The sequence below is a fragment of the Ovis aries genome, chromosome 3 (assembly GCF_016772045.2).
Source record: "Ovis aries strain OAR_USU_Benz2616 breed Rambouillet chromosome 3, ARS-UI_Ramb_v3.0, whole genome shotgun sequence".
Classification (NCBI taxonomy): Eukaryota; Metazoa; Chordata; class Mammalia; order Artiodactyla; family Bovidae; genus Ovis; species Ovis aries.
In genome coordinates this window covers 142757304-142781680 of record NC_056056.1, presented here as the reverse complement: position 1 = coordinate 142781680, position 24377 = coordinate 142757304, and the positions used below count along the sequence as shown (strand labels likewise).

Sequence of the window (24377 nt, the reverse complement as noted above, 5' to 3'; positions counted from 1 at the left end):
TCTTCCAAAAACACAAGGGAAGACATGGACATCACACACATGGACATCACCAGATGGTCAGTACTGAAATCAGATTAATTATATTCTTTGAGGCCAAAGATGGAGAAGCTCTATACAGTCAGCAAAAATAAGACCAGGAGCTGATTATGGCTCCGATCATGAACTCCTTATTGCCAAATTCAGACTTAAATTGAAGAAAGTAGGGAAAACCACTAGACCATTCAGGTATGATGTAAATCAAATATACAGTGGAAGTAAAAAATAGATTTAAGGGATTAGTTCTGATAGACAGTATGCCTAAAGAACTATGGACGGAGGTTTGTGACAATGTACAGTAGGCAGTGATCAAGACCATCCCCAAGAAAAAGAAATGCAAAAACGCAACATGGTTGTCTGAGGAGGCCTCACAAATAGCCGAGAAAAGAAGAAAAGCTAAAGGCAAAGGAGAAAAGGAAAGATATATCCATTTGAATGCAGAGTTCTAAAGAATAGCAGGGGGGATAAGAAAGCTTTCCTCAGTGATCAAAGGAAAGAAATAGAGGGAAAAAATAAAATGGGAAAGACTAGAGATTTCTTCAAGAAAATTAGAGATAGCAAGGGAACATTTCATGCAAAAATGGGCACAATTAAGGACAGGAATGGTATGGACCTAACAGAAGCAGAAGATATTAAGAAGAGGTGGCAAGAATACAGAGAACTATACAAAAAAAGATCTTTATGACCCAGATAACCACAATAGTGTGATCACTCACCCAGAGCCAGACATCCTAATGCGAACAAAGCTAGTGGAGGTGATGGAATTTCAGGTTAGCTATCCTAAAAGATGATGCTGTAAAAGTACTGCACTCAATATGCCAGAAAATCTGGAAAATTCAGCAGTGGCCACAGGACTGGAAAAGGTCAGTTTTCATTCCAATCCCAAAGAAAGGTAGTGCCAAAGGATGCTCAAACTACTGCACGATTGCACTCATCTCACACGCTAGCAAAGTAATGATCAAAATTCTCCAAGCCAGACTTCAGCATTACGTGAATTGTGAACTTCCAGATGTTCAAGCTGGTTTTAGAAAAGGCAGGGGAACAAGAGATCAAATTGCCAACATCTGTTAGATATCAAAAAAGTGAGAGTGTTCCAGAAAGACATCTATTTCTGCTTTATTGACTGCGCCAAAGCCTGTGACTCTGTGGATCACAACAAACTGTGGAAAATTCTTCAAGAGATGGGAATACCAGACTACCTGACCTGCCTCCTGAGAAATCTGTATGCAGGTCAAGAAGCAACAGTTAGAACTGGACATGGAACAACAGACTGGTTCCATATTGGGAAAGGAGTCTGTCAAGGCTGTATATTGTCACCCTGCTTTTTAAATTTATATGCAGAGTACATCAGGCAAAATGCCAGGCTGGATGAAGCACAAGCTGGAATTAAGATTGCTGGGAGAAATACCAATAACCTCAGATATGCAGATGACACCATCCTTATGGAAGAAAGCGAAGAAGAACTAAAAACCCTCTTGAGGAAAGTGAATGAGTGCAGAAGTTGGCTTAAAACTCAACATTCAGAAAACTAAGATCATGACATCTGGTCCCATTACTTCATGGCAAATAGATGGGGAAACATTGAAACAGTGAGAGACTTTATTTTGGGGGGCTCCAAAATCACTGCAGATGGTGACTGCAGCCATGAGATTAAAAGATGCTTGCTCCTTGGAAGAAAACCTATGACCAACCTAGAAAGCATATTAAAAAGCAGAGACATTACCTTGCTAACAAATGTTTGTCTAGTCAAAGCTATGGTTTTTCCAGTAGTCATGTTTGGACATGAGATCTGGACCAGAAAAGAAGCTGAGCACTGAAGAATTGATGCTTTTGAACTGAGGTGATGGAGAAGACTTTGATAGTCCCTTAGACTGCAAGGAGATCCAACCAGTCCATCCTAAAGGAAGTCAGTTCTGAATATTCATTGGAAGGACTGATGCTGAAGCTTCACCTCCAATACTTTGGCCACCTGATGCGAAGAACTGACTCATTGGAAAAGACCCTGATGCTGGCAAAGTTCGAAGGCAGGAGGAGAAGGGGACGACAGAGGGTAAGATGGTTGGATGGCATCACTGACTTGATGGAGATAAATTTGAGTAAGCTCCGGGAGTTGGTGATGGGCAGGGAAGCTTAACATGCAGCAGTCCACAGGGTTGCAAAGAGCCAGACACTGAACTGAACTGATCAGGCACAGAGACTGTATAGTGTATCATACGGCGGATTTTAGAGGCACCATTCATCTTCTTATGGAAGTCAGAGATAATTTTTCTATGAATTGTCATAAAGAAGACCCTCAGTGACCTTCCTAGTAATTTTCTTACAGTAACTAGAATAATGAATTTTAGTGAGCTGATTCTTTCCTGGTGTCTCAGTATGGTCTTTATTTCCAGTCTTAAGGACTAACCTCATTGTAGGTGTGGCACCCAAGTGGAAGTCATTAGTTTCTAAGGAGAGCGTATTACCTATTGGGCTTTTACAACAATATCAAGTATCATGGCAAAAGTTTTTGCCAATTTTTTTTTGCAGATGGATGGTTTCTTTTAGATATAAAGTTCTACTTGTGATCAAGGAAAAAACAATTGTCAGGTAATATCTTCAAGTTTTCCAGTTATGTAATTCCATGATTTGTTGTTAGACAACCTACTTTTTTAAGTGTTTCTTACTAAAAAGGTGTATATTTGGCTTGAAAATCTGCTGAAGGAAGGTTAATTCAAGGCAACTTCTCCTCCTGTTCTGACTATAGGGGTAGTTAAAACTCTGCAGGTTTTTTCTATTTCTTTCTTTAGAGCAGTGCAAATTCTTTGAGTCATCAGATTACAGGTGCCATATACCACTTTAATTTAGGAGTAATTGTGTAATGCTCTTTAAGTTAGGCATGAGAAAGTACCTGTATTTAAAACTGTTTCCAGACTTGGCAGTTTTTACTGCAGCCTGCACTTGCTCAAATAATTCTTAGCTTAAATCACCTAACACTTCCTCGTGAGCTTTGTGTGACACATTGATATATATGTATATCCTTTTAGCAGGAAATGAGTTTGAATTTTACTTCAGGAAGTAAGAATTATATTATAAGCAGAAATATAAAAAGATATGATAAAATGCTTTCAGCTAGTAATGTCATAGCATCTCTAACCAGAGAAAGCACAACAGAGACATGGGAATACCCTTTTACTTTGCAGAATGAAGCAGAAAATTCACGTAATGGTTTCAGGTAAAGATGGGAGCAGATACTCTTTGTGATAGATGTCTGTTATTGGGCTGCAATTTATTATCATGCCTTTAAAAATTAAAGTTATACCCTGCCCTCATATAAAACCCCCACAAGGCTTCTGGCACTCACTTTGTAATTCTTCCAACCTGTCATCTAGCAACTTGCTGATTATTCTCTCTTATCCATGTAAAAGGCTTTAGCACCCGTCTCATTGGCTTGCTCTCTGTTGTAAATCTTGCCATTGTTCCCGGTGTGTCTAAAATCCACACTGTCACCTATCACCTCCTGTCGAAACATCTAATGGTCACTTCTTAGTCTTTATTTGACCTCTCCCTCCAGCGCTTGGCACTTAGGATCATTTCTGCTTTTTTGAGATGCTATATATTCTTAGTTTATATGTCCATATACTCCCCTCTTCTTTTTATTCTCTCCTCTCAAGTATTGCTTTTTAGTTTTCCTTCAGCTCTCATCAGCCTTCTTGTATGAGACCCATCCTCTTGGCTTGATTGACAGTTCTTACGTCAGTAGTTCTAAAATATTTATCGCTAATTTTTCTTCTGGGGTGCATATCATTTTAACTGCCGTAAGTATCCATTCAAGCATCTCAACAATATTTACCCTTGATAAATCCCAAATTGAACTCAACTCAAATCCTGCATCGCAGCCCTGCTTTGTTCCATACAGTGAACGGCACTAGTATCTAAGCAGTTGCTGAGTCCAGACACTTAGGTACTATTCATTCTTTCTTTTCTTTGCTTATTTTATACATGCAATGTCACAAAGGTTCTTTGATTATACCTGCTAAATACCTCTCAAATGGATCTACTTAGGTCTGTCCTACTGCTACTCCCCTATGGTTTTTTCCTTGGATTCTGCAACAGCTACCCCTTCCAATTCATTCTCCACACTATGGTGATTCCTCTTAAAGTGCAGATATCCCTGCTTACAGTTCTTCCATTTTCATTGTCTTCATAATAAAGTCCAACTTCTTCCATGGCTTAAAAGGCTCAAAATAATATGGCCCCAGCTTACCTTGTTATTATGCTCTTTTGTTACTTTTGCCCAAAGACTAAGTTCTATCCAAAGTGAACTTTCAGTTCTATAAATAGAACAATATCTTTCTCACCTCTGGCTGACTCTATATATTCAGGTCTCTGCTTAAACATCACTTCCTCTTAGAAAATGGTCCTAACACTTAAAGGTCAGGTAAAATGTTCCTTCTTTATATTTGCATAACTCTGCGCATCAGCCACATCATAACATATTTACCACACTGTGTTTTAATTGCCTTTTTACTTGTATATATTTCTCATCAAATTATGAGTTTTATGAGGGTGGTAGTTTTTAAAAAAATTTTTTTTTTAGGTGAAAATGCACTTTATTGACATTTGTATACATTGTGAAATGATCATCATGATAAGTCTAGTAATCATCTGTCCCCATACAATGTTTTTACAGTATTATTGATCATATTGCTTATGCTATACATTGCATCCTTATGACTTTTAAAATTTTATAACCAGGTATTGGTACCTCTTAATCCCCTATACCTATTTGCATCCCCCCTTCTCTGGGAGCGAACTGTTTGATTCTGTTTTAATTTTTTGTTTGTCTGGTTTAGTTTTTAGATTCCGCATGTAAGTAAGGTCATATGACATTTGTCTTTCTTAGTTTAACTTTCTTCACTTACCATGGTACCCTCTAGATCCATTCATGCTATGACAAATGGAAATGTTTTATCTTTTTATGGGTGAATATGGTTTCATTGTATATATAGATATCACATCTTCTTTATTCTTTTATTTATGAACATTTAGGTTGCGTCCCAGAAGTGAAATTGCTGGATCATATGGAAGTTCTATTTTTCAATTTTTGAGAAACCTGCATACTGTTTTCCATAGCAGCTGTAATTTACATTCCCACCAACAGGGGGTAGTTTTTCCTCTATATTTTCACCAAGACTTGTTATTTGTTACCTTTTGGGTAATAGCCATTCTGACAGATGTGAGGTGGTATCTCATTATGATTTTGATTTGAATTTCCCACATGATTGCTGATTACTAAGTGAGCATCTTTTCATGTGACTATTGGCCATCTGTTTGTCTTCTTTGGGAAAAAAGTGTATTCAGGTCCTATGCCCAATTTTTAATCAGGTTTTTTTTTTTTTTTTTAATATCGAGTTGTATGAATTCTTTGAGTGTTTTGGACTTAATTCCTTATTGACCATATCATTTGGAAATACCATCTCCCATTCAGTACATTGTCTTTTGGTCTTGCTGATAGTTTCCCTCACTGTGCAAAAGATTTTTAGTTCAATGTAATCCCATTTGTTTATTTTTGCTTCTGCTTCCCTTGCCTGAGGAGACGGATCACCAAAAATATTACTAAGACTGATGTCAAGAGTTTACTGCCTAGCTTTTTTTCTGGGAGTTTTATGGTTTGCGGTCTTACATTAAAGTGTTTAATCTATTTTGTGTTTATTTTTGTATATGGTATGAGAAAGTAGCCTGGTTTGATTTTTTTGCACAAAGCTATTCACTTTTACCAGCATGTATATTTAAGAGGCTATCTGTTTCCCATTGTACATTCCTGTCTCCTTTGTTGTAAATTAATTGACTGTATAGTTTTGCTTTATTTCTGGGCTCTCTATTCTGTCCTATTGATCTTTTTGTACCAGTACCAGAGAGTACAGGTGATATCAGGGAGCATGGTACCTCTGATTTTTCTTTCTTTAGTTTGCTTTGGCAATTCAAGGTCTTTTGTGGCTCTATTTCCATACAAATTTTAGAATACTTTGTTCTAGTTCTGTGAAAAATGCCTCTGGTATTTTGATAGCGATTGCACTGAATCTGTAACTTGCCTTGGGTAGTATTATCATTTTATCAATATTAATTCTTCCAATCCATGGGTACAGTATATCTTATCATTTGTATGTATTGTGTTCAGTTTTTTTTATCAGTGTCATAATTTTCAGAGTACAGGTCTTTAACCTACTTTTTGTTATAGTTGTTCCTAGGTATTTTCCTTTTTGATACAGTTGTAAATGGGTTTCTTTTCTTATTTTTCTCTTTCTGATAGTTTGTTATTAGTGTATAGGAATGCAACTTATTTTTGTATATATTTTGCATTCTGCAAATTTAGTGAATTAATTGATATGTTCTAATAGTTTTTTGGTGATGTCTTTAGGATTTTCTATGTATAGTATCATGTCATCTATGAACAGTGACAATTTTACTTCTTCCTTTTCAATTTGGATTTCTTTTATTTCTTGTCTGATTGTTGTGGCTAGGACTTTCTATACTGTGTTGCATAAAAGTGGCAAGAGTGGGCACCTTTGTCCTGTTACTGATGTTAGAGTAGATGCTTCTAGATTGCTTTTTCATAGATAGCCTTTATTACATCATGTTCCCTCTAAATCCACTTTATTGAGTGTTTTTACCATAAACGGATGTTGAATTTTGTAACAAGCTCTTTTTCTACATCCATTGAGATGATTGTATGGTATTCTTTATTTGTAAATTTGATGTATCAAATTGGTTGATTTGTGGATATTGAACCATCATTGCATCCCTGGGAAAAGTCGAATTTGATTATGGTATATGATCCGTTTAATGTATTGTTGGATTAGATTTGTTAATATTTTGTTGGGGATTTTCGCATATATGTTCATAAATGGTACTGGCCTGTAAGAGTGTGTGTGCGTATCTTTGTTTTCTTTTAGTATTGGGCTGATGCTTTGAAGGTGACTTCAGTAGCATTCTTTCATCTTTAATTTTTCTGAATTGTTTGGGAAAGATATTAACTCTTCTTTAAATGTTTAGTAGAATTCTTCTCTGTAAAAAAGTCCTGACCTGTTTGAAAGTTTTTTGATTACTGATTCAATTTCATTACTGGTAAATGGTCTCTTCATATTTTCTGTGTGTTTTTTTTTTTTTTTCTGATTCAGTCTTGGAATGAAGTCCATTTATAGAAACTACTCATTTTTTCTAGATTGTCTATTTTATTGGCATTTATAGCTGTTTGTAGTAATTTCATATGATCCTTGTATTTTGGGGTTGGTTTTTGTATCTCCTATATCATTTCTGATTTTATTTCTTTGGACTCTCTCTCACTTTTTCTGTTGGTAAGTTTGGCTAAAGGTTTATCAGTTTTGTTTCTTCAAAGAGCACAGCTCTTAGTCTCATTGAATATTCTACTTTTTAAAAATTCTCTCTTTTATTTCCTCTTTGGTCTTTATTATTTCTTTCCTTCTACTACCTTTGGGTTTTGTTTGTTCTTTTTCCAGTTACTTTAGATGTAAGTTTAGTTCGTTTATTCAAGATTTTTCTTGTTTCAGAGGTAGGCTTATAATGCTAAAACCATCCATAGAACTTCCTTTACTGTGTCCCATAGATTTTAGAATGTTATGCATTCATTTTCATTTGTTTCCAGCTGTTTCTTGATTTTCTTTCAATTTCTTAAGTGATCCATTGGTTGTTTATTAGCATGTTGTTTAAATTACATGTATTTGAAGTTTTTTTTTTTTTTCTAGTTTTTTCATGCAGTTGATTTCTAGTTTTATACCATAGTGGTTAGAAAATCTACTTGATAAGATTTTAATCTTTTTAACTTTATCAAGGCTTTTTTAAAGATTACCATGCTAATTATCATGGGGAATATTCTATGTACACTTGAAAAGGATGTGTGATCTGTTGTTGTAGAATGGAATGTTCTGTATATACCTATTAATTCAGTCCAGTCTAATGTATCATTAAAGCCAGTGTTCTGCCTATTTTCTTTGCTGTGATATTGACAGCACCTAGTGAGATGTCTCTTCACTTTCATGCATTGGAGGAGGAAATGGCAGCCCTCTCCAGTGTTCTTCCCTGGAGAATCCCAGAGACGGGGGAGCCTGGTGGGCTGCCATCTATAGGGTCACACAGAGTTGGACATGACTGAAGCAACTTAGCAGCAGCAGCAGCAGCAGCAGCAGTGAGATTTCTACCTGGCGCATAATAAGTACTCAGTGAGCATTTGTTGATTGAATGGATTATTGAATTTTCTTTCTAAAAGATTTATTATTCAACAGGCTATAAAGGTGACAGAATCACAGACAGCTCCCCAGGTGGCACAGTGATAAAGAATCAGCCTGCACTGCAGGAGATATGCATTTAATCCCTGGGTCAGGAAGATCCCTGGAGTAGGAAATGGAACCCACTCCAGTAGGAACACACTCCAGTATTCTTGCGTGGAGAATTCCATGGACAGAGGAGCCCAGCAGGCTACAGTCCATAGGGTAACAAAGAGTCAGAGATGACTGAAGCATGCACAGAGTGTGACATTTTAAATGATACTACAGTGAATGGAAAACAGAATTCTCAGTTGCCTAAATTGCTACTAGAGAATGAATGTCCAGCATACAGGAAATCTTATGAAAAGTCAGTGGCATAATACTGTGGCATTAATTTACCCATCACAAAGTAATACGCTGATCACATGTTAATGAAATAATGTGTTTTGAATGATTTTTGTAGGAGTTTGATTTTTGTAGGAGTGATGTGTCTACAGAACTACTGTGTTTACTACTGGCATTTTACTTATTTAGTTCTTTAGCCTTAGTAAACCTTTCAAAACTTTTCAACTCACTTATCATATTTTGTCAACTTTCCTCCATGACTGGGAGTTTGTAGATAGAATGAAAATATGAAGCTACTTTTCAGCCAGAAGTTTTTATTCCAGGTTAAGTGATGGATGCATACTTTTTCTTTTTACAACATTGTTTTTTTTAAATTTCACATCAGTATACTTGATATCTGTCTGAAGGTGCCAGATGCAAACTTGGCTATGTGAAACCAATTTTTAATTTTGATTCCTGTGTGATTTTAGCTTACTTGATCATGGATGGTGTGTGCAGGGAAAAATTTGAAACCTTGTGTAACTACAGTTAGTACACCTCACTGCAGAAGTTTAAAAGAAGGTTTGTTTGTAGCCATTTTGATCACCATGAACACAAATAAGGCATGTGCTCTGCCGGGAGCCAGCACGGGAGATCCCACCCATGACAAGGTCATGCAGAGAGACCTGACAGGCAAGGCAGATCAGGACTCGAGGGATCCCCTGGACCTGCTTGAGCATCTACCCCCAAACCAGAATTTGTCCATTTTTCTATCTTATGCTTTTCGCCAGACTCTTCTGATATTAATGGGGGCTGTCCCCGACCACCTTTCTCTGAAGGAAATCAACTTAGAACTCTAGTTATTAAGTCTCCTGGGCATGATAAGAGTGTTCCAATCCAAACCCCTCTGATGACTTTTTAGCTTGCCTGACAGGTTTGTTCAGACTCCTGCAGTTATGCATGTGATTGTTTACAGCCTCCCAATTGTGAGAGGCACAGGAAGCTTAAAACATTGTAGGAATGTACAGCCTTTGGAGGGGTTAAAAATCATTAGAATAGAACTGGTTAAGGGTTTCATTGTTGAGCCAATGCTTGCTGCCAAGTTTTCATATCTTTCATTGTGTACCTGGGAGTGCATTAATTAATATAGTGATATATAGAAATATAAGTAAGTAGCCTTTATATTTACAACATTAAACCTTGAGTTAATAAATTCCTTCCTTGTTATAGCCCACTGGACCTTTGCCTTATAGGAATGCAGCTTTATCCAGTGCTTTCAGTTTAAACCTTCCTTTAAACTGCTGCAGTGAGGAGTTGTATAACTAGACTTTAGAAGAACCACCTTTAGAGAAAATAAGTTTTCTGGTTAACTAACCTTTATCAGAAAGAAGGGTCATAAAATGTTAGCAGGCCTCCTGGCCAGAAGATGATGTAAATCATGTAAAACTTTTGCATATGGAAAGGTATGCAGAAAGAAAGCCTGATCTCAATAAGGGTCAGGACTGCTGACCCTGCATGACTCTGCATCTTCCATTATTCTCTATGTACAGCTCAAGGTATATAAGCTTCCCTGGAAAACAAAGTTTTGGGCCTCGCCTCATCATCGCTTGGCTCCCCTGTGTCTTTCTTTGTTTCTTTCTTTATCTTATTTTCAGGCTGACTCCCTGGGGCTTAGGAGCCCTCTGAGTTCACTTTCCTGCCTGGGCTTCTAAGATCCACGTGAGAGGGAGCCCAAGGCAGGGCACCTTCCGCTATTCAAGAGGGCGCCTGTGGCCTACGTGAACAGAGCAAGTCTCTTGTCTGAGGCTTTATTGGCTTTCTGCGTAAACCAAGGAATATCAGCCTCTTTTCTCTCCTCTGTTCTCTTAACTGCAAATTCTTTCCTCATCTCTCTCTATGTCTATATGTCTCTCTTGCCTCGCCGTCCATGCTTTGGATACTCTGGATCCCACCAGGGCTGGACCCCGGTAGTGCTCCAGTGTATTTTCTCTGGTGATTCTAGATTGCTGACCACTTCCTTGGGCTTTCTTGTAGTTTTTTTTCCTTCATGGAGAAATATAATTTTTGTTATAGATAAACATGTTTGGAAAGTGTTACATTTTCCTTCATATATTTCTTGCTCTTTTTAGAAAGTGAAAGCGTGCACAGAGGAACCAAGAAGATAAGACTTTGGAGCTGGAATAATGGACAGTGGTTGCAGGTTTAGGGGATTTGGAGACAAAGTGACTGTAACTGGGCAAATGTAAGTTTTTCAATAAGATGGTGGAGCTTTGAGTCTTGGCTCTGTTTATTAATTATCAGAGCTTATGCAAGTTGTTTAAGTCTTTAAGCCTCAGTGTACATATCTGTAGACTTACCTTTTAGACTTCTTTTGAGAAGGATAAGAGATGATGATGATGGATTTGAAAGTGTTACCATCTGAGCCACCAAGGAAGTCCAGTGCAAAGTGAGGTAGCCCTTTAAATGATGATGTTTTCTTGTTGGCAGGTTGTTTTTCACTATGTTTTGTTGTTGTTGTTTAGTCACTAAGTCATGTCCGACTCTGTGTGACCCCATGGACTTAAGCACACCAGCCTTCCCTGTCCTTCACTATCCCCTGGGGTTTGCTCAGATTTGTGTCCATTGAGTTGATGATGCCATCCAACCATCTCATCCTCTGTTGCTCCCTTCTCCTCTTGCCCTCAATCTTTCCCAGCATTAGAATCTTTTCCAACAAGTCAGCTCTTCGCATCAGGTGGCCAAAGTATTGGAGCTGCAGCTTCAGCATCAGTCCTGCCAGTGAATATTCAGGGTTTATTTCCTTTGGGATCAACTCTTTTGATCTCCTTTCAGCCCATGGGACTCTGAAGAGTCTTTTCCAGCACCGCATTTTGAAATCATTTCTCCACATTATAAAATAGTTGATACTTTGGAGTGTATCAAGAGTAAAACTCTGAAACAAGACCAGCAATGGCATGTACTTTGGGACTGCCATATGCTTACTGCTGCAGAGCTTTTCATTCACGCCTACTCAGGCAACCTTGGGTCGTTGGTTTGGGATTAGTTTCTGGGATGGCATTATTCTTATTGAGATACTTCTTTGGACGCCTAGCATTTAAAGGATACAGCAGGTGAATTTCTTAAGCTATTCCTAAATCAAGATTATGTTCCATTTTTATATGCAGTAATTTAATGAATTCTTATTTTAAAATAGTGATATTTGCTTGAGTACTGAGGCACCTGTGAAGCCAAAAAAAGATAGTTTTGCATAATTTTGTCAGTTTAGGTATAATTACACAATAATTCTTATGGATTGTAGAAGAATTCTATGTGACCTAGTCTTTTCCACAGAACCATTCTAGTTGTCAGCCAAGAGAAATAAGGGTTTAATAAACAGAATAAAGTAACTTTTTCTATACCCTTCAGTCATTTGAGTTGAAGCCACAACTGGAAGAATTTCCTGCCTTTGTTATACTCTGGAAAGATCTGTCTGTGTCATCCTGTCTGACATCGCCTGACACAGAACTGTGGCATTTCACCATCTTTTGTCATTAATCTCAGTGCTTAGAGAAGCCCTGATTGAACATTTCTGGTTGAGCCCCAGAATTAAAGACTTTGAGTAAACTTCAGAATTTTAAAATTTGATTTTATTCAGAAACCTTTTTATTGTATAGGAGAATATTGATATTATTGTTTGTTTAAAATGAAAGAATATGATGCTGGAATTATTCTTTGAAAAGTAAACTTTGTGATGGACTTACTGTATTTCTGAGTTCTTGATTCTTTAACTTATTTCTAAGAGTGCTTAGTGCTTAAATACACATTAGGCTGACCGATACCTGATGGGAGAAGAATGCTTCTTTCTGTTTTCTTGAAAGAACTGAATTTCTGGTAATAATTCTCTTTGTCTTCTTCATCGAGTAACTAAGATAAGCACATTTTTTATCTCTCCCTCTGTCTTACCTTATCTTGTTCCAGATGAACATTTTTGTTGTCTTTTATCCCAGTTATCATGTATTTAATACAGCCTCCTCAACTTTGTTACAACATAGAAATAGATATTTCTTTTACTAGAAAACCATAAAATAAACAACTATGTAATTTTGTATCTTTATATTCTTCCTCCCCAGCTTTATTTAGATATAACTGACAGAAGTTGTATTATATTTAATATGTACAGTGTGATGATTTGATATATATAAACACTGTGGCTGCTGCTGCTGCTAAATCACTTCAGTCATGTCTGACTCTGTGCGACCCCATAGACAGCAGCCCACCAGGCTCCCCCATCCATGGGATTCTCCAGGCAAGAACACTGGAGTGGGTTGCCATTTCTTTTTCCAATGCCTGAAAGTGAAAAGTGAAAGTGAAGTTGCTCAGTTGTGTCCAACTCTTAGCAACCCTATGGACTGCAGCCTGCCAGGCTCCTCCATCCATGGGATTTTCCAGGCAAGAGTACTGGAGTGGGATAAACACTGTGAAGTGATTACTAAAATCAAGTCAATTAGCATATCCATCATCTTACAGTTACCTTTTTTTTTTTTGTGGTGAGAACTTTTAAGATCTACTCTTTTAGCAAATTTCAAGTATATTATATAGTCTTGTTAATTTTGGAGAAGGAAATGGCAACCCACTTCAGTATCCTTGCCTGGAAAGTCCAACGGACAGAGGAGCCCTGTAGACTACAGTCCATTAGTCACCATGATACATAGTAGATCTCTAAACTTTCTTCATCTTGCATAGCTGAAACTTTGTGCTCTTTCACCAGTGTCTCCCATTCCATATCCTCCACCCCCTGCCTCCAAACCCCTGGTAATCACCGTCCTACTCTCTGCTTGTATGAGTTCAACTTTTTTGATCCACATATTGGTAAGACTGGGATTCCCTGGTGGCTCTGATGGTAAAGAATTTGCCTGAAATACAGGAGATCTGGGTTCGATCCCTGGCTAAGGAAGGTCCCCTGGAGAAGGGAATGACAACCCACTCCAGTATTCTTGTCTGGAGAATTCCATGGACAGAGCAGCCTGGTGGGCTACAGTCCATGGGGTTGCAAAGAGTCAGACAAAACTAAGCGACTAACCCAACAGGTGAGGTTATGCAGTACTTGTTTTTCTGTTAGTGGCTTATTTCACTTAGCCTGTTGTCCTCAAAGTTCACCCCTATTGTTTCATATGACAGAATTTCTATCTTTTTAAAGGCTGAATAATATTCCACTATATGTATGTATGTATATACATATATACACACACATATTTATATGTTCTTCACTCATTCATCATTCTACAGACACAATTTGGTTGCTTCCGTATCTTGGTTACTGTGAATAACACTGAAATGAGCATGGGTATTTCTTTAAGATAATGATTTTCTTTCCTTTAGGTACATACTCAGTCAGTCATGAATCATTAATGGTAGTTCTATTTTTAATTTTTTGAGGAACCTCCGTACTGTTTTCTGCAATGGCTACAATTTACATTCCTAACAACAGTTTAGGAGGGCTCCTTTTCTTCCATATCCTCAAGGACACCCATTCTAAGAGGTGTGAAGTGATGTCTCATTGTGATTTTGATTTGCACTTCCCTGATGATTAGTGATGTTGAATGTTCAAAAATACATATTTGTTGAAGATTTGTATGTCTCTTTTGAGATTTTTATTGTAATATTGATATGTCTGTTAATATTATGTCATGCTAATGAATAATGAATTTAGTGCATAATACATAATAAATTTATCTTCCTAACCTTTAGATCTCTAGACCTTATTCATCATGCATAACTGAAATTTTGTATCCTTTGACCAATATCTCTCATTTCTCATCCTATAATAACAATAGACTCTCAGTCTAAGGCCCAGGAAGGTTAGAGAAGTCATGAAAATTTATGGTAACCCAAAAAATAAAAATGCCATTCATATTTGCCCTCAAATACTTAATAGCAGAGGAATTTGTTGCTGTCTCATGAATGTCCCGCTTTGAACTACTGCTTGTCTATCTTGTAACTCATCTTGATCTTGTGACCTAGTTCTTCAGTTCAGTTGCTCAGTTGTGTCTGACTCTTTGCAATCCCATGGACTGCAGCACGCCAGCCTCCCTGTCCATCACCAACTCCCAGAGTCCACTCAAACTCATGTCCACTGAGTCAGTGATGCCATCCAACCGTCTCATCCTCTGTTGTCCCCTTCTCCCGCCTTCAATCTTTCCCAGAATCAGTGTCTTTCAAATGAGTCAGTTCTTTGCATCAGGTGGCCAAAGTATTGGAGTTTCAGCTTCAAAATCAGTCCTTCCAATGAATATTCAGGAATGATTTTCTTCAGGATGGACTGGTTTGATCTCCTTGAAGTCCAACAGTCTCTCAAGAGTGTTCTCCAACACCACAGTTCAGAAGCATCAATTCTTTGTTGCTCAGCTTTCTTTATAGTCCAACTCTCACATCCATACATGACAACTGGAAAAACCATAGCCTTAACTAGACGGACCTTTGTTGGCAAAGTAATGGCTGCTTTTTAATATGCTGTCTAAGTTGGTCATAACTTTTCTTCCAAGGAGCAGGCATGTTTTAGTTTTATGGCTGCAGTCACCATCTGCAGTGATTTTGGAGCCCCCCAAAATAAAGTCTGCCACTGTTTTCACTGTTTTCCCATCTGTTTGCCATGAAGTGATGGGACCAGATGCCATGATCTTAGTTTTCTGAATGTTGAGTTTTAAGCCAACTTCTTCACTCTCCTCTTTTACTTTCATCAAGAGGCTCTTTAACTCTTCTTTGCTTTCTGCCACAAGGGTGGTGTCATCTGCATATCTGAGGTTATTGATATTTCTCCCAGCAATCTTGATTCCAGCTTGTGCTTCATCCAGCCCAGTGTTTCTCTTATACTCTGCATATAAGTTAAATAAGCACAGTGACAATATACAGCCTTGATATACTCCTTTCCTGACTTGGAGCTAGTCTGTTATTCCGTGTCCAGTTCTAACTGTTGCTTCCTGACCTGCATACAGATTTCTCAAGAGGCAGGTCAAGTGGTCATCTCTTTAAGAATTTTCCACAGTTTATTGTGATCCACACAGTCAAAGGCTTTGACATAGTCAATGAAACAGAAGTAGATGTTTTTCTGGAACTCTCTTGTATTTTCAATGATCCAGGAGATATTGGCAGTTTGACCTCTGATTCCTCTGCCTAGACCTTAGCCTGGTTTTTATCCTTAAGTTGTCACTATAAAATCTCTAAGTAGACTATGTCATTGGTTCCATTGTTTCTCTTACCAGTCTCAAAATCCTATTTTTTTTTTCCTATGAAATCAAATAATAGGATCAGGAAGACTGGTTGTATTTTCTAAGAAGAAAAAAAATTAGTTGTATGTGTCCTTGACTAGGCATATTTGTAGTAGCTTTGAGGTCAAGCTCTGCTTTAAATCCTGCCTCTGATGCTTTTCTAACTCTCTTGTCTTTGGCTATAATAATTATAGATAATGCTTGTTAAGACTTTACTCTTTTCCAGGTGCTGTGTTACGTGATTTCTATGTATCGTTTTATTTAATGCTCATGAAAATCTTAGGTGGAGAGTTGGCTAACAAAGCTTAAGTAGCTAATATTGTGTTGGACACAGTCAGAATTCAAACGCAGGTTTTCTGACTCCAGAGAACTTGCAGTTTTAGCCACACTGAGTTTTCCCAGCTATAAAATAAAAATAATAATACCTGCTTTATATAGGATTTGTTTGGTGATTATTAATATAATGCATGAATATATTTATTTTTTAAAGATTTAAACAGAAAACATTATAGCAGGCTATCATGGTACACTGCATTCTCAACTAAACAAAGATGATTTTTGGCCAAAACCAAGTGCATTTATGATAACAATTCATTATCTTATACTGAAAAAAATACACAGAGTGTTTTGGTTTTAGGATTACAGGGAGAAGCACATGTTAAAAAGACCAATAGCCAGATGACCCTTAGCAATTCTAATGGTTTGCTACAGGGCTCTGGGTCTTCCCCTGGCCTATCAGCCTATCAGTAGTATAGATGATGATAAAGAGGCTGAGGAACTGAACCAAATTAATTAAGAATTCTTGGGCTTCCCATGTGGTGCAAATGGTAAAGAATCCATCTGCCAATGCAGGAGACACAGATTCGCTGGCTTGGGACAATTCCCTGGAGAAAGAAATGGCAACCCACTCCAGTACTTTTTGCCTGGAAAATTCCATGGACAGAAGAGCCTGGCAGACTGCCATCCTTGGGGTTGCAGACTCAGACACCACTGAGCATGCACATACCCTGTATGCATAGACTCGAGTAATGGGCTGAAAGTAACAAGAGGAAAATTAGAGACAACTTTAGATCCTACACTTGGATTCTACCGGAAAAATACAGGCTGTACTTTTTAAAAAATTTTAAATTTATTTATTTTTTAAAAGTGAAGGATATATTGCTTCACAGAATTGTGTTGGTTTCTGCCAAACATCAACATGTATTAGCTATAGGTATACATAGATCCCCTCCCTTTTGAACCTCCCTTGCACCTCCTTCCCATCCTGCCCCTCTAGGTTGTTCCAGAGCCCTGGTTTGAGTTCCCTGAGTCAAACAGCAGATTCCCACTGGCTATGTATTTTGCGTATGGTAGTGTAAGTTTCCATGTTACTCTCTCTGTACATCCCACTCTCTCCTTCCTCCCCCCATCCACTATGTCCATAAGTCTGTTCTCTATATTTGTGTCTCCAGTGATGCCTGCAAATAATTTCATCAGTACCAGGCTGTACTTTTAATGGAAGCTTGTTTAGTAAAGCTCTTAAGGTTTTAGCTGACTGGAGGCTGAATGGGAATCACTAGTGTGAAATGACTATTAGGATAGCTTATGCCGTAATACATAGAGTTGTTTTCCAAAATAAGGAAAAGAATCATACTCAAGCAGTAGCAGACCACATCTCATACATTTTGATCAGGTCTCATTTCATATACTAAAAAGTTAATCAACCATCTGCTTGTACTTGGAGACCAGACCAAACTAATAAAGAATGTTCTGACTATTTGATTTGAGGAACTGTTAAATCTGGAGTTTAGTCCTGGGAATGTTATCTCTGTCTTCAAATACTTGAAGAGCTGTCATGTACAATTGGGAGTAGTCTTAATCTTTGAAGTGCCAGAGGGACAGAAAAGAGAAAAGATGAATGAATCACAGTTATAGAGAATCAGTTTGGGTTTAATATAAGAAACAGCTTTTAAACTATTAAAGCCATTTGAAACTAAAGGGACTGTTTTAGTTGGTAGAACAATGAGTTAGTTCCCTGTCAGGGTTCAAACAGCTATTAGCAAACCGCTTGTCAGGGAGAGTACTGAAAAGATTTTTGCTTTGGGTGACTGGCTAAACCTGATGACCTCTAAGGTCTTTTCTAAGTCCAGAATCCTTTATTGTTATGAAAAAAAGGAGACATTAATGTTTTCAGCAGAGCAACATATTGCCTCATAAAATGACATCTAAATGAGGAGGAATATGAATTCTACTATGGAAATTACCTTTTCAGGAGATATATCTTTTAATTTGGGGATGACCCAGAAAGATGTTATGGGGAGGGAGGTGGGAGGGGGGTTCATGTTTGGGAATGCATGTAAGAATTAAAGATTTTAAAATTTAAAAAATAAAAAAAATAAAAATAAAAAAAAAATAAAATAAAATTTGTACAATTTAAAAATTTATTTCATATGTAGCTTTACTTGTACTAGTTCAGTTCAGTTCAGTTGCTCAGTTGTGTCCGACTCTTTGCGACCCCATGGACTGCAGCATGCCATGCCTCCCTGTTCATCACCAATTCCCAGAGTTTTCTCAAACTCATGTCCATTGAGTCTGTGATGCCATCCAACCATCTCATCCTCTGTCTTCCCCTTTTCCTCCCACCTTCAACCTTTCCCAGCATCACAGTCTTTTCAAATGAGTCAGCTCTTTGCATCAGGTGGCCAAAGTGTTGGAGTTTCAGCTTCAACATAAGTCCTCCCAATGAATATTCAGGAATGATCTCTTTTAAAATGGACTGGTTGGATCTCCTTGCAGTCCAAGGGACTCTCAAGAGCCTTCTCCAAGACCACAGTTCAAAAGCATCAATTCTTTGGTGCTCAGCTTTCTTTATATAAACAGTACTTTAAAAAAATCTACAAGTAGGAATGTGAATTTATTATTTTAGGACAAAACTACAAATGTTAGGAAAATTGGGTCAGCGTAAATAGTTTTCCTGAAGAATACAATATTGAATTCAAATTGTCAGAAGGATCCAGGTGAGTGTGCACCTGAACAAAGGGGAGTAGGTGCACGACTGTTTACTTACATCGGTTCTAATGCCTCCCTCTCCACAAAAGGGAGAGGCCTGCTAGACAGACTCAGAAGCCCGTGAACAGTTCATGAACCCCATGAACAGTATGAAAAGGCGGATTCAGTGGACCCATTGACTTGACAGGAGCCCTCTTTACTAGGTATAGAAAAAGACAGGTCTTACCAAGAAACCCACACTCTCTTGTTTTCTGGCCATTTCCCTTTTAATTAAACACATTAAAAGATGGTACCTTGGATCAAGTTATAGTTAAATCCAATAGGCTTGTAGTTAGTTATTTTAAGATATTTTTATTTTTGCTTGAACCCTATATGTATGTTTTATCGTGCAGATTTCTTTTTTTTTTCAGTGTTTTTCATTTTATTTTTATTTCTCTGAAATTATTTAATCAGAATCAATTCTTTGTTTCGAAGATTTGGTCACATCTTGCCCATATCTAATTTTGCCATTGAAAATTTTGCCACTATAATTTTTTTCTTTATTTGGCCTTGTGTGGGATGAAGTACATTATTATGACCCATTCTTTAAAATTTTATTTTTTAATTAATTAATTAAAATTACAGTATAATTGATTAACAATGTTGTATTAGTTTCTGGTATATAACAATGTGATGCAGTTATATGTGTGTGTGTGTGTGTGTGTGTGTATATATATGTATATATATATATATATATAATTTTTCAGATTCTTTTCCATTATAGCTTATTATAAGATATTATGTATGGTTCCCTGTGCTACACAGTAGGACCTTGTTTATCTATTTTATATATAGTAGTTTGTATCTGTTAATCTCAGACTCCTAATTTATCCCTCTCCTCACCACTTTCCCCTTTGGTAACCCTAAATTTGTTTTCTGTGTCTTTGCATCTATTTCTGTTTTGTGAATAAGTTCATTTGTATAATTTTGTTTTAGATTTTACATATAAGTGTGACCCATATTCTAAAATTGCCTATTTTGATCAGGTTTCTATAAAGTATTCAAGAAGCCCAGTGTGAAGTTTCTTTTTAAATTAATGGTGGATTTACACACTTCGAGACTGAGCTTATGGTTGCTGGGAGGCAGAAGGATGGGAGGAAAGGATAGTTAGGGAGTTTGGGGTGGGCATGTGCACACTGTGTTTAAAATCAGTAACCAAAAACAAGGACCTACTGTGCAGCACATGGAACTCTGCTCAATGTTATGTGGCAGCTTGGATGGGAAGGTGGTTTGGGAAAGAATGGATACATGTACACATATGACTGAATCCCTTCGCTGTTCACCCAGAACTATCACAACATTGTTAATTGGCTATACCCCAATACAAAATAAAAAGTTTAAAAAATTAATAGTGAACTTATTATGATTTACTTTTTTACATCACTAAATTTTTTCCCTGCATATGCCTGACAAGTTTTTGAAGTGCCTTTGTAACGTTTTCCACTTTGCTTATACTAGGGAAAGGTCTCTATTTTCTTTTAAAAATTACTTTGCCGTGTTTCTTCAGGAAAAATCACACCATAGATTCCTCAGTTGTCGTCTCTCCTGGAAGTAACCTGGGAATAAAATATTCTTTCTTTTACTTCTCTTGTGATATCACTAGTCACAAAATAGAGAGTATTTACATATTATTAATATATATTTTGTTTAGGAGCTCAGCCATCAAAGACTTGAGCTACATGAATTCTTGGGAAAAAAATAACATTCTTTGACTTCATTTCCCCTGGTTAAGGATTTCTTAATGTGTATCTTTTCAAGCAAGTTCTTATTTTTAAAGTCTTACTATGAAAATGAGAACTATGCAGTTGAAAAAGCTGCATAATAAACCACCCCTAAACTGAGTGGCTTAAAGCCAACTTATTTAATAGTTGCTTAAATGAAATAGCCATTTTATTTGTTTGTGTATCTATGGGTCAGCAATTCAGGGTGGATATTCCTTTGCCCATCTCATTCAGCTGTAGTCTGACATGCTTTAGGATGACCTTACTCATATATTTGTTCATTTCTGCTGTTAGCTGGACCACAAGTCCGTAGCCTGCTTGTACAGGCTTGTTCACATGGTGGCAGCATTTCAAAAGTTGTAAGAGAGAGTTCCCAGTAGCAGGAAGAGAAGTCTAATGAAAAAGCAATTTTTAAGCCTCTGTTTGTGTCACATTTGCTTAAATCTCATTGGTCAAAAGAAGGCATTTGTTGGTAAGGAAGTAGATGATGCAGGGTCATGGATGCAAGGAGATGTGATTAAGTTGTTTCTATAGCCAGCTATCATATTTGTGTGTACATTTATTTTAATTTTTGAGGCATTTTAATTTTTTTATTTTTGTCAATGTAATATGAGCATAGACTCTAAAGAAAGTAAAAGTGTGGTGTGGACAGGAGGGAATAAAATATTAATACACTGAGAGTTCATGATCCTAAGAACTTCACATACTTTAGCTTATTTAATTTTGTGAGTTGGAGTGGAAACTGAAATTAAGGAAGACAAGATTAAAAGCCTTGTGTAAGGTCACAGTTAACAAGTCTATGGTCTCAAAAAGCATTTAAAAAAAATAATAGAAAATATTAGTTATGATGCATATTAAGGATAGGCACTCTTTTATAAACTGTATTTATTCTTATGTATTGGTTCACAATGCATAATAAAATTCTTGTAATGGATAGGTTTTCAAAATGCTTTTAAGCCACTCTATTAGCCCATATGGCCTCCCTTGAGTGTATGAAACCAGAATGCTCACAACCAGGGGGATTTAAAAATATACTACTATTTCCCATTCCTGCTTTATCTGAAAGGTGTACCTTGACTACTATATTACATTGACATAGTGTTTTAATCAGGTGATGAGCACCCGACCTTTTCCACTGCAGTTAATCTCTTTTTATCAGCAGCTACTAACATTTCTTTGAGACTTAAACAAAATCATGACCTTAGGAAAGATTTTATATTCCAGAGTGGAAGAGATTAGAACATAAATTTTCCTTATTGATAAAACCCTTTTAGAAACCAATAAAGAGCAAAAGAGGCATTGAAATAGTTTGGATGCGATACTGTGGTTTGAACTGAAACATTTGTTACTCAGATTGGGTGTCTGAAAGAGGTACGGGGAGAGCTTCCTATCACAATCTATTACTATTTCTTTGTTAATCTCATTTTTCTTCAATCGTACAAAATGAAATGTTCATTTTAAAATCAGCACACATACCAAAATGTCTTCTTTTATTTGCAAAATGGAACCTTTCCATTAAACATGGGAAGAGAAAGAGACTTTTAAGGAAATATCAACAGAATAAGAGCATTTCTATTAGAAGTTTCTTGAACTGAAATAAGTTTCTACTTGATGAGTTTATTTGAAGCTTCTCCCTTTGAGATTATTTTTTTCATACTTACCCAACATGAGTAAAAATTGCAAATTGATAAACTGGAAATCATTTGATAGAAAACAATAGAAAGAAAATGTTCATAAATTCCTACAAATCTCTGCATGCAAAGAATTCAAACAGTAACTTGAAATTCTCAAGAGTGCTTTAGAGATTGATTAGAGATTTTTTACAGCCATCATCTTCTGTGCTCTCCAAGTAAAGTGTGGGCCGGAAAGTTATTTTAAAGTCATTTTATTGCAAGGAAAACAGCAGGATTCTTCCAGAGCCCAAATCCTAGTAAAATTGCAATGAAACATTGAAAATTACAAGGTCAAATCTTTATATTTATGTGAAAGCAATATTCAGAAAAAAAAGGTGATATTTTTCTAAAATGTGGCATATTCCAAAGAGATGTGCCATGTGTGTGCTAAGTTGCTGCAGTTGTGTCTGACTGTGACCCTATGGACCATAGCTGTTGACGCTCCTCTGTCCATTGGGTTCTCTGGGCAAGAATACTGGAGTGGGTTGCCATGCCCTGCTCCAAGGGATCTTCCTGACCCAAGGATCGAACCCATGTCTCTCATGTCTCTTGCATTGGCAGGCGGGTTCTTTACCATTGGTGCCACCTGGGAAGCTGCACATTTTGACAATTACCCCCAATTTAGGAAATACTGAAATTTTTTTCATATAAGAAATGAATCGCCAGTCCAAGTTCGATACAGGATGCTTGGGGCTGGAGCACTGGGATGACCTGGAGGGATGGTACTGGGAGGGAGGTAGGAGAGGGTTTCAGGATGGGGAACACATGTATGCCTGTGGCGGATTCATGTTGATGTCTGGCAGAACCAATACAATATTGTAAAGTAATTAGCCTCCAATTAAAATAAATAAATTTAAATTAATAAAAAATAAAAGTGCTTATGAAATGTAATTGTGGTATGATTACTACTTATTGAGTTTATTTTCAGATACTGCTTTGTATTTGGAGTATTGTTTTGAAAGGAAAGAGTCAGCAACAACAATCAGCTTGTAATTAGTGCCAGGTATGTCAATTTTAAAAAAAATGATTTTAGCAAACAAATGATAGAAACTGAAAATGAAGGTGATTAAAAGAAGGTAATTTCCCAAACAAAGCTAGATTACCTGAGTATAGAACCCCAGCAGGCCTCCTGTTTTGGCTCCTTGGGCTCCACTTTTGACTGCTGATAAAATAGGCTTGTCCATGTTGGACCCTGGGAAAGGAAATGGCAACTCACTCTAGTATTCTTGCCTGGAGAATCCTATAGACAGAGGAGCTGGCGGGCTGCAGTGCATGGGATTGCAGAAGAGTCGGACATGACTGAAGCAGCTAAACAAACAACAATCTATGCTGGAAAAGGGCTCTGCAGGTGGTTCAGTGGTAAAGAATCTGCCTGCCACTGCACGAGACACAGGAGTCGCTGATTCCTGCTGAGTAATGAAGATCCCCTGGAGGAGGAAATGGCAACCTGCTCCAATATTCTTGCCTGGAAAATCCCATGGACAGAGGAGCCTGGTAGGCTACAGCCCATAATATAGAGTTGCGAAAGAGTCAGACACAACTGAGCGATGAGCACATGCCAGGAGAACAGACCATTAGAAGAGATCCAGTGTGGCCGCTCCAAATTGAAGCTTCTATAATTTGTTAGTTTGGGCTTCCCTGGTGGCTCAGCTGGTAAAGAATCCACCTGCGGTGAGGGAGACCTGGGTTCAATCCCTGGGTTGGGAAGACCCCTGGAGAAGAGAATGGCTACCCAACTCCAGTATTCTGGCCTGGAGAATTCCATGGACTGTATAGTTCATAGTGTCGCAAAGGGTTGGAAATGACTAAGTGACTTTCACTTTCATAATTTGTTAGTTTAATAATATTTTGTTATACAACGTTATAAATCCATTACACTTGAATGGCAACTCACTCTCCCACTTGTCTTCAATTGTCATTTTGGGATAACAGATTTCATCAGAAAAGAGTAAGAGCCTTTGGATGAATACTTATATATTTAAGTTCTTTTTCTACTTTGTAAAATTGTGCTTTTGTTATAAGTACCTTTACTGTTTGCAAAGTTATACCAAACAGTAAACAACGCAATACAAAAACCCCCTTGACTGTCCA

General features: G+C 37.3%; 1 protein-coding gene across 6 annotated transcripts in view; it reads left to right on the top strand.

The window, feature by feature from the left end:
* The window catches only part of TMEM117 (transmembrane protein 117), a 635221-nt gene that overhangs the window by 156154 nt on the left and 454690 nt on the right, over window positions 1-24377 (top strand). The window contains exon 2 of one of the 6 annotated variants that reach the window (XM_060412710.1): window positions 10751-10863. The exons of the other annotated variants lie outside the window; for them this stretch is intronic. Within the exon in view, the coding sequence (XP_060268693.1) occupies window positions 10805-10863 (59 nt within the window). The 5' untranslated portion in view covers window positions 10751-10804. The remainder of the gene's footprint in view (window positions 1-10750; window positions 10864-24377) is intronic. 6 annotated transcript variants of the gene reach the window in all.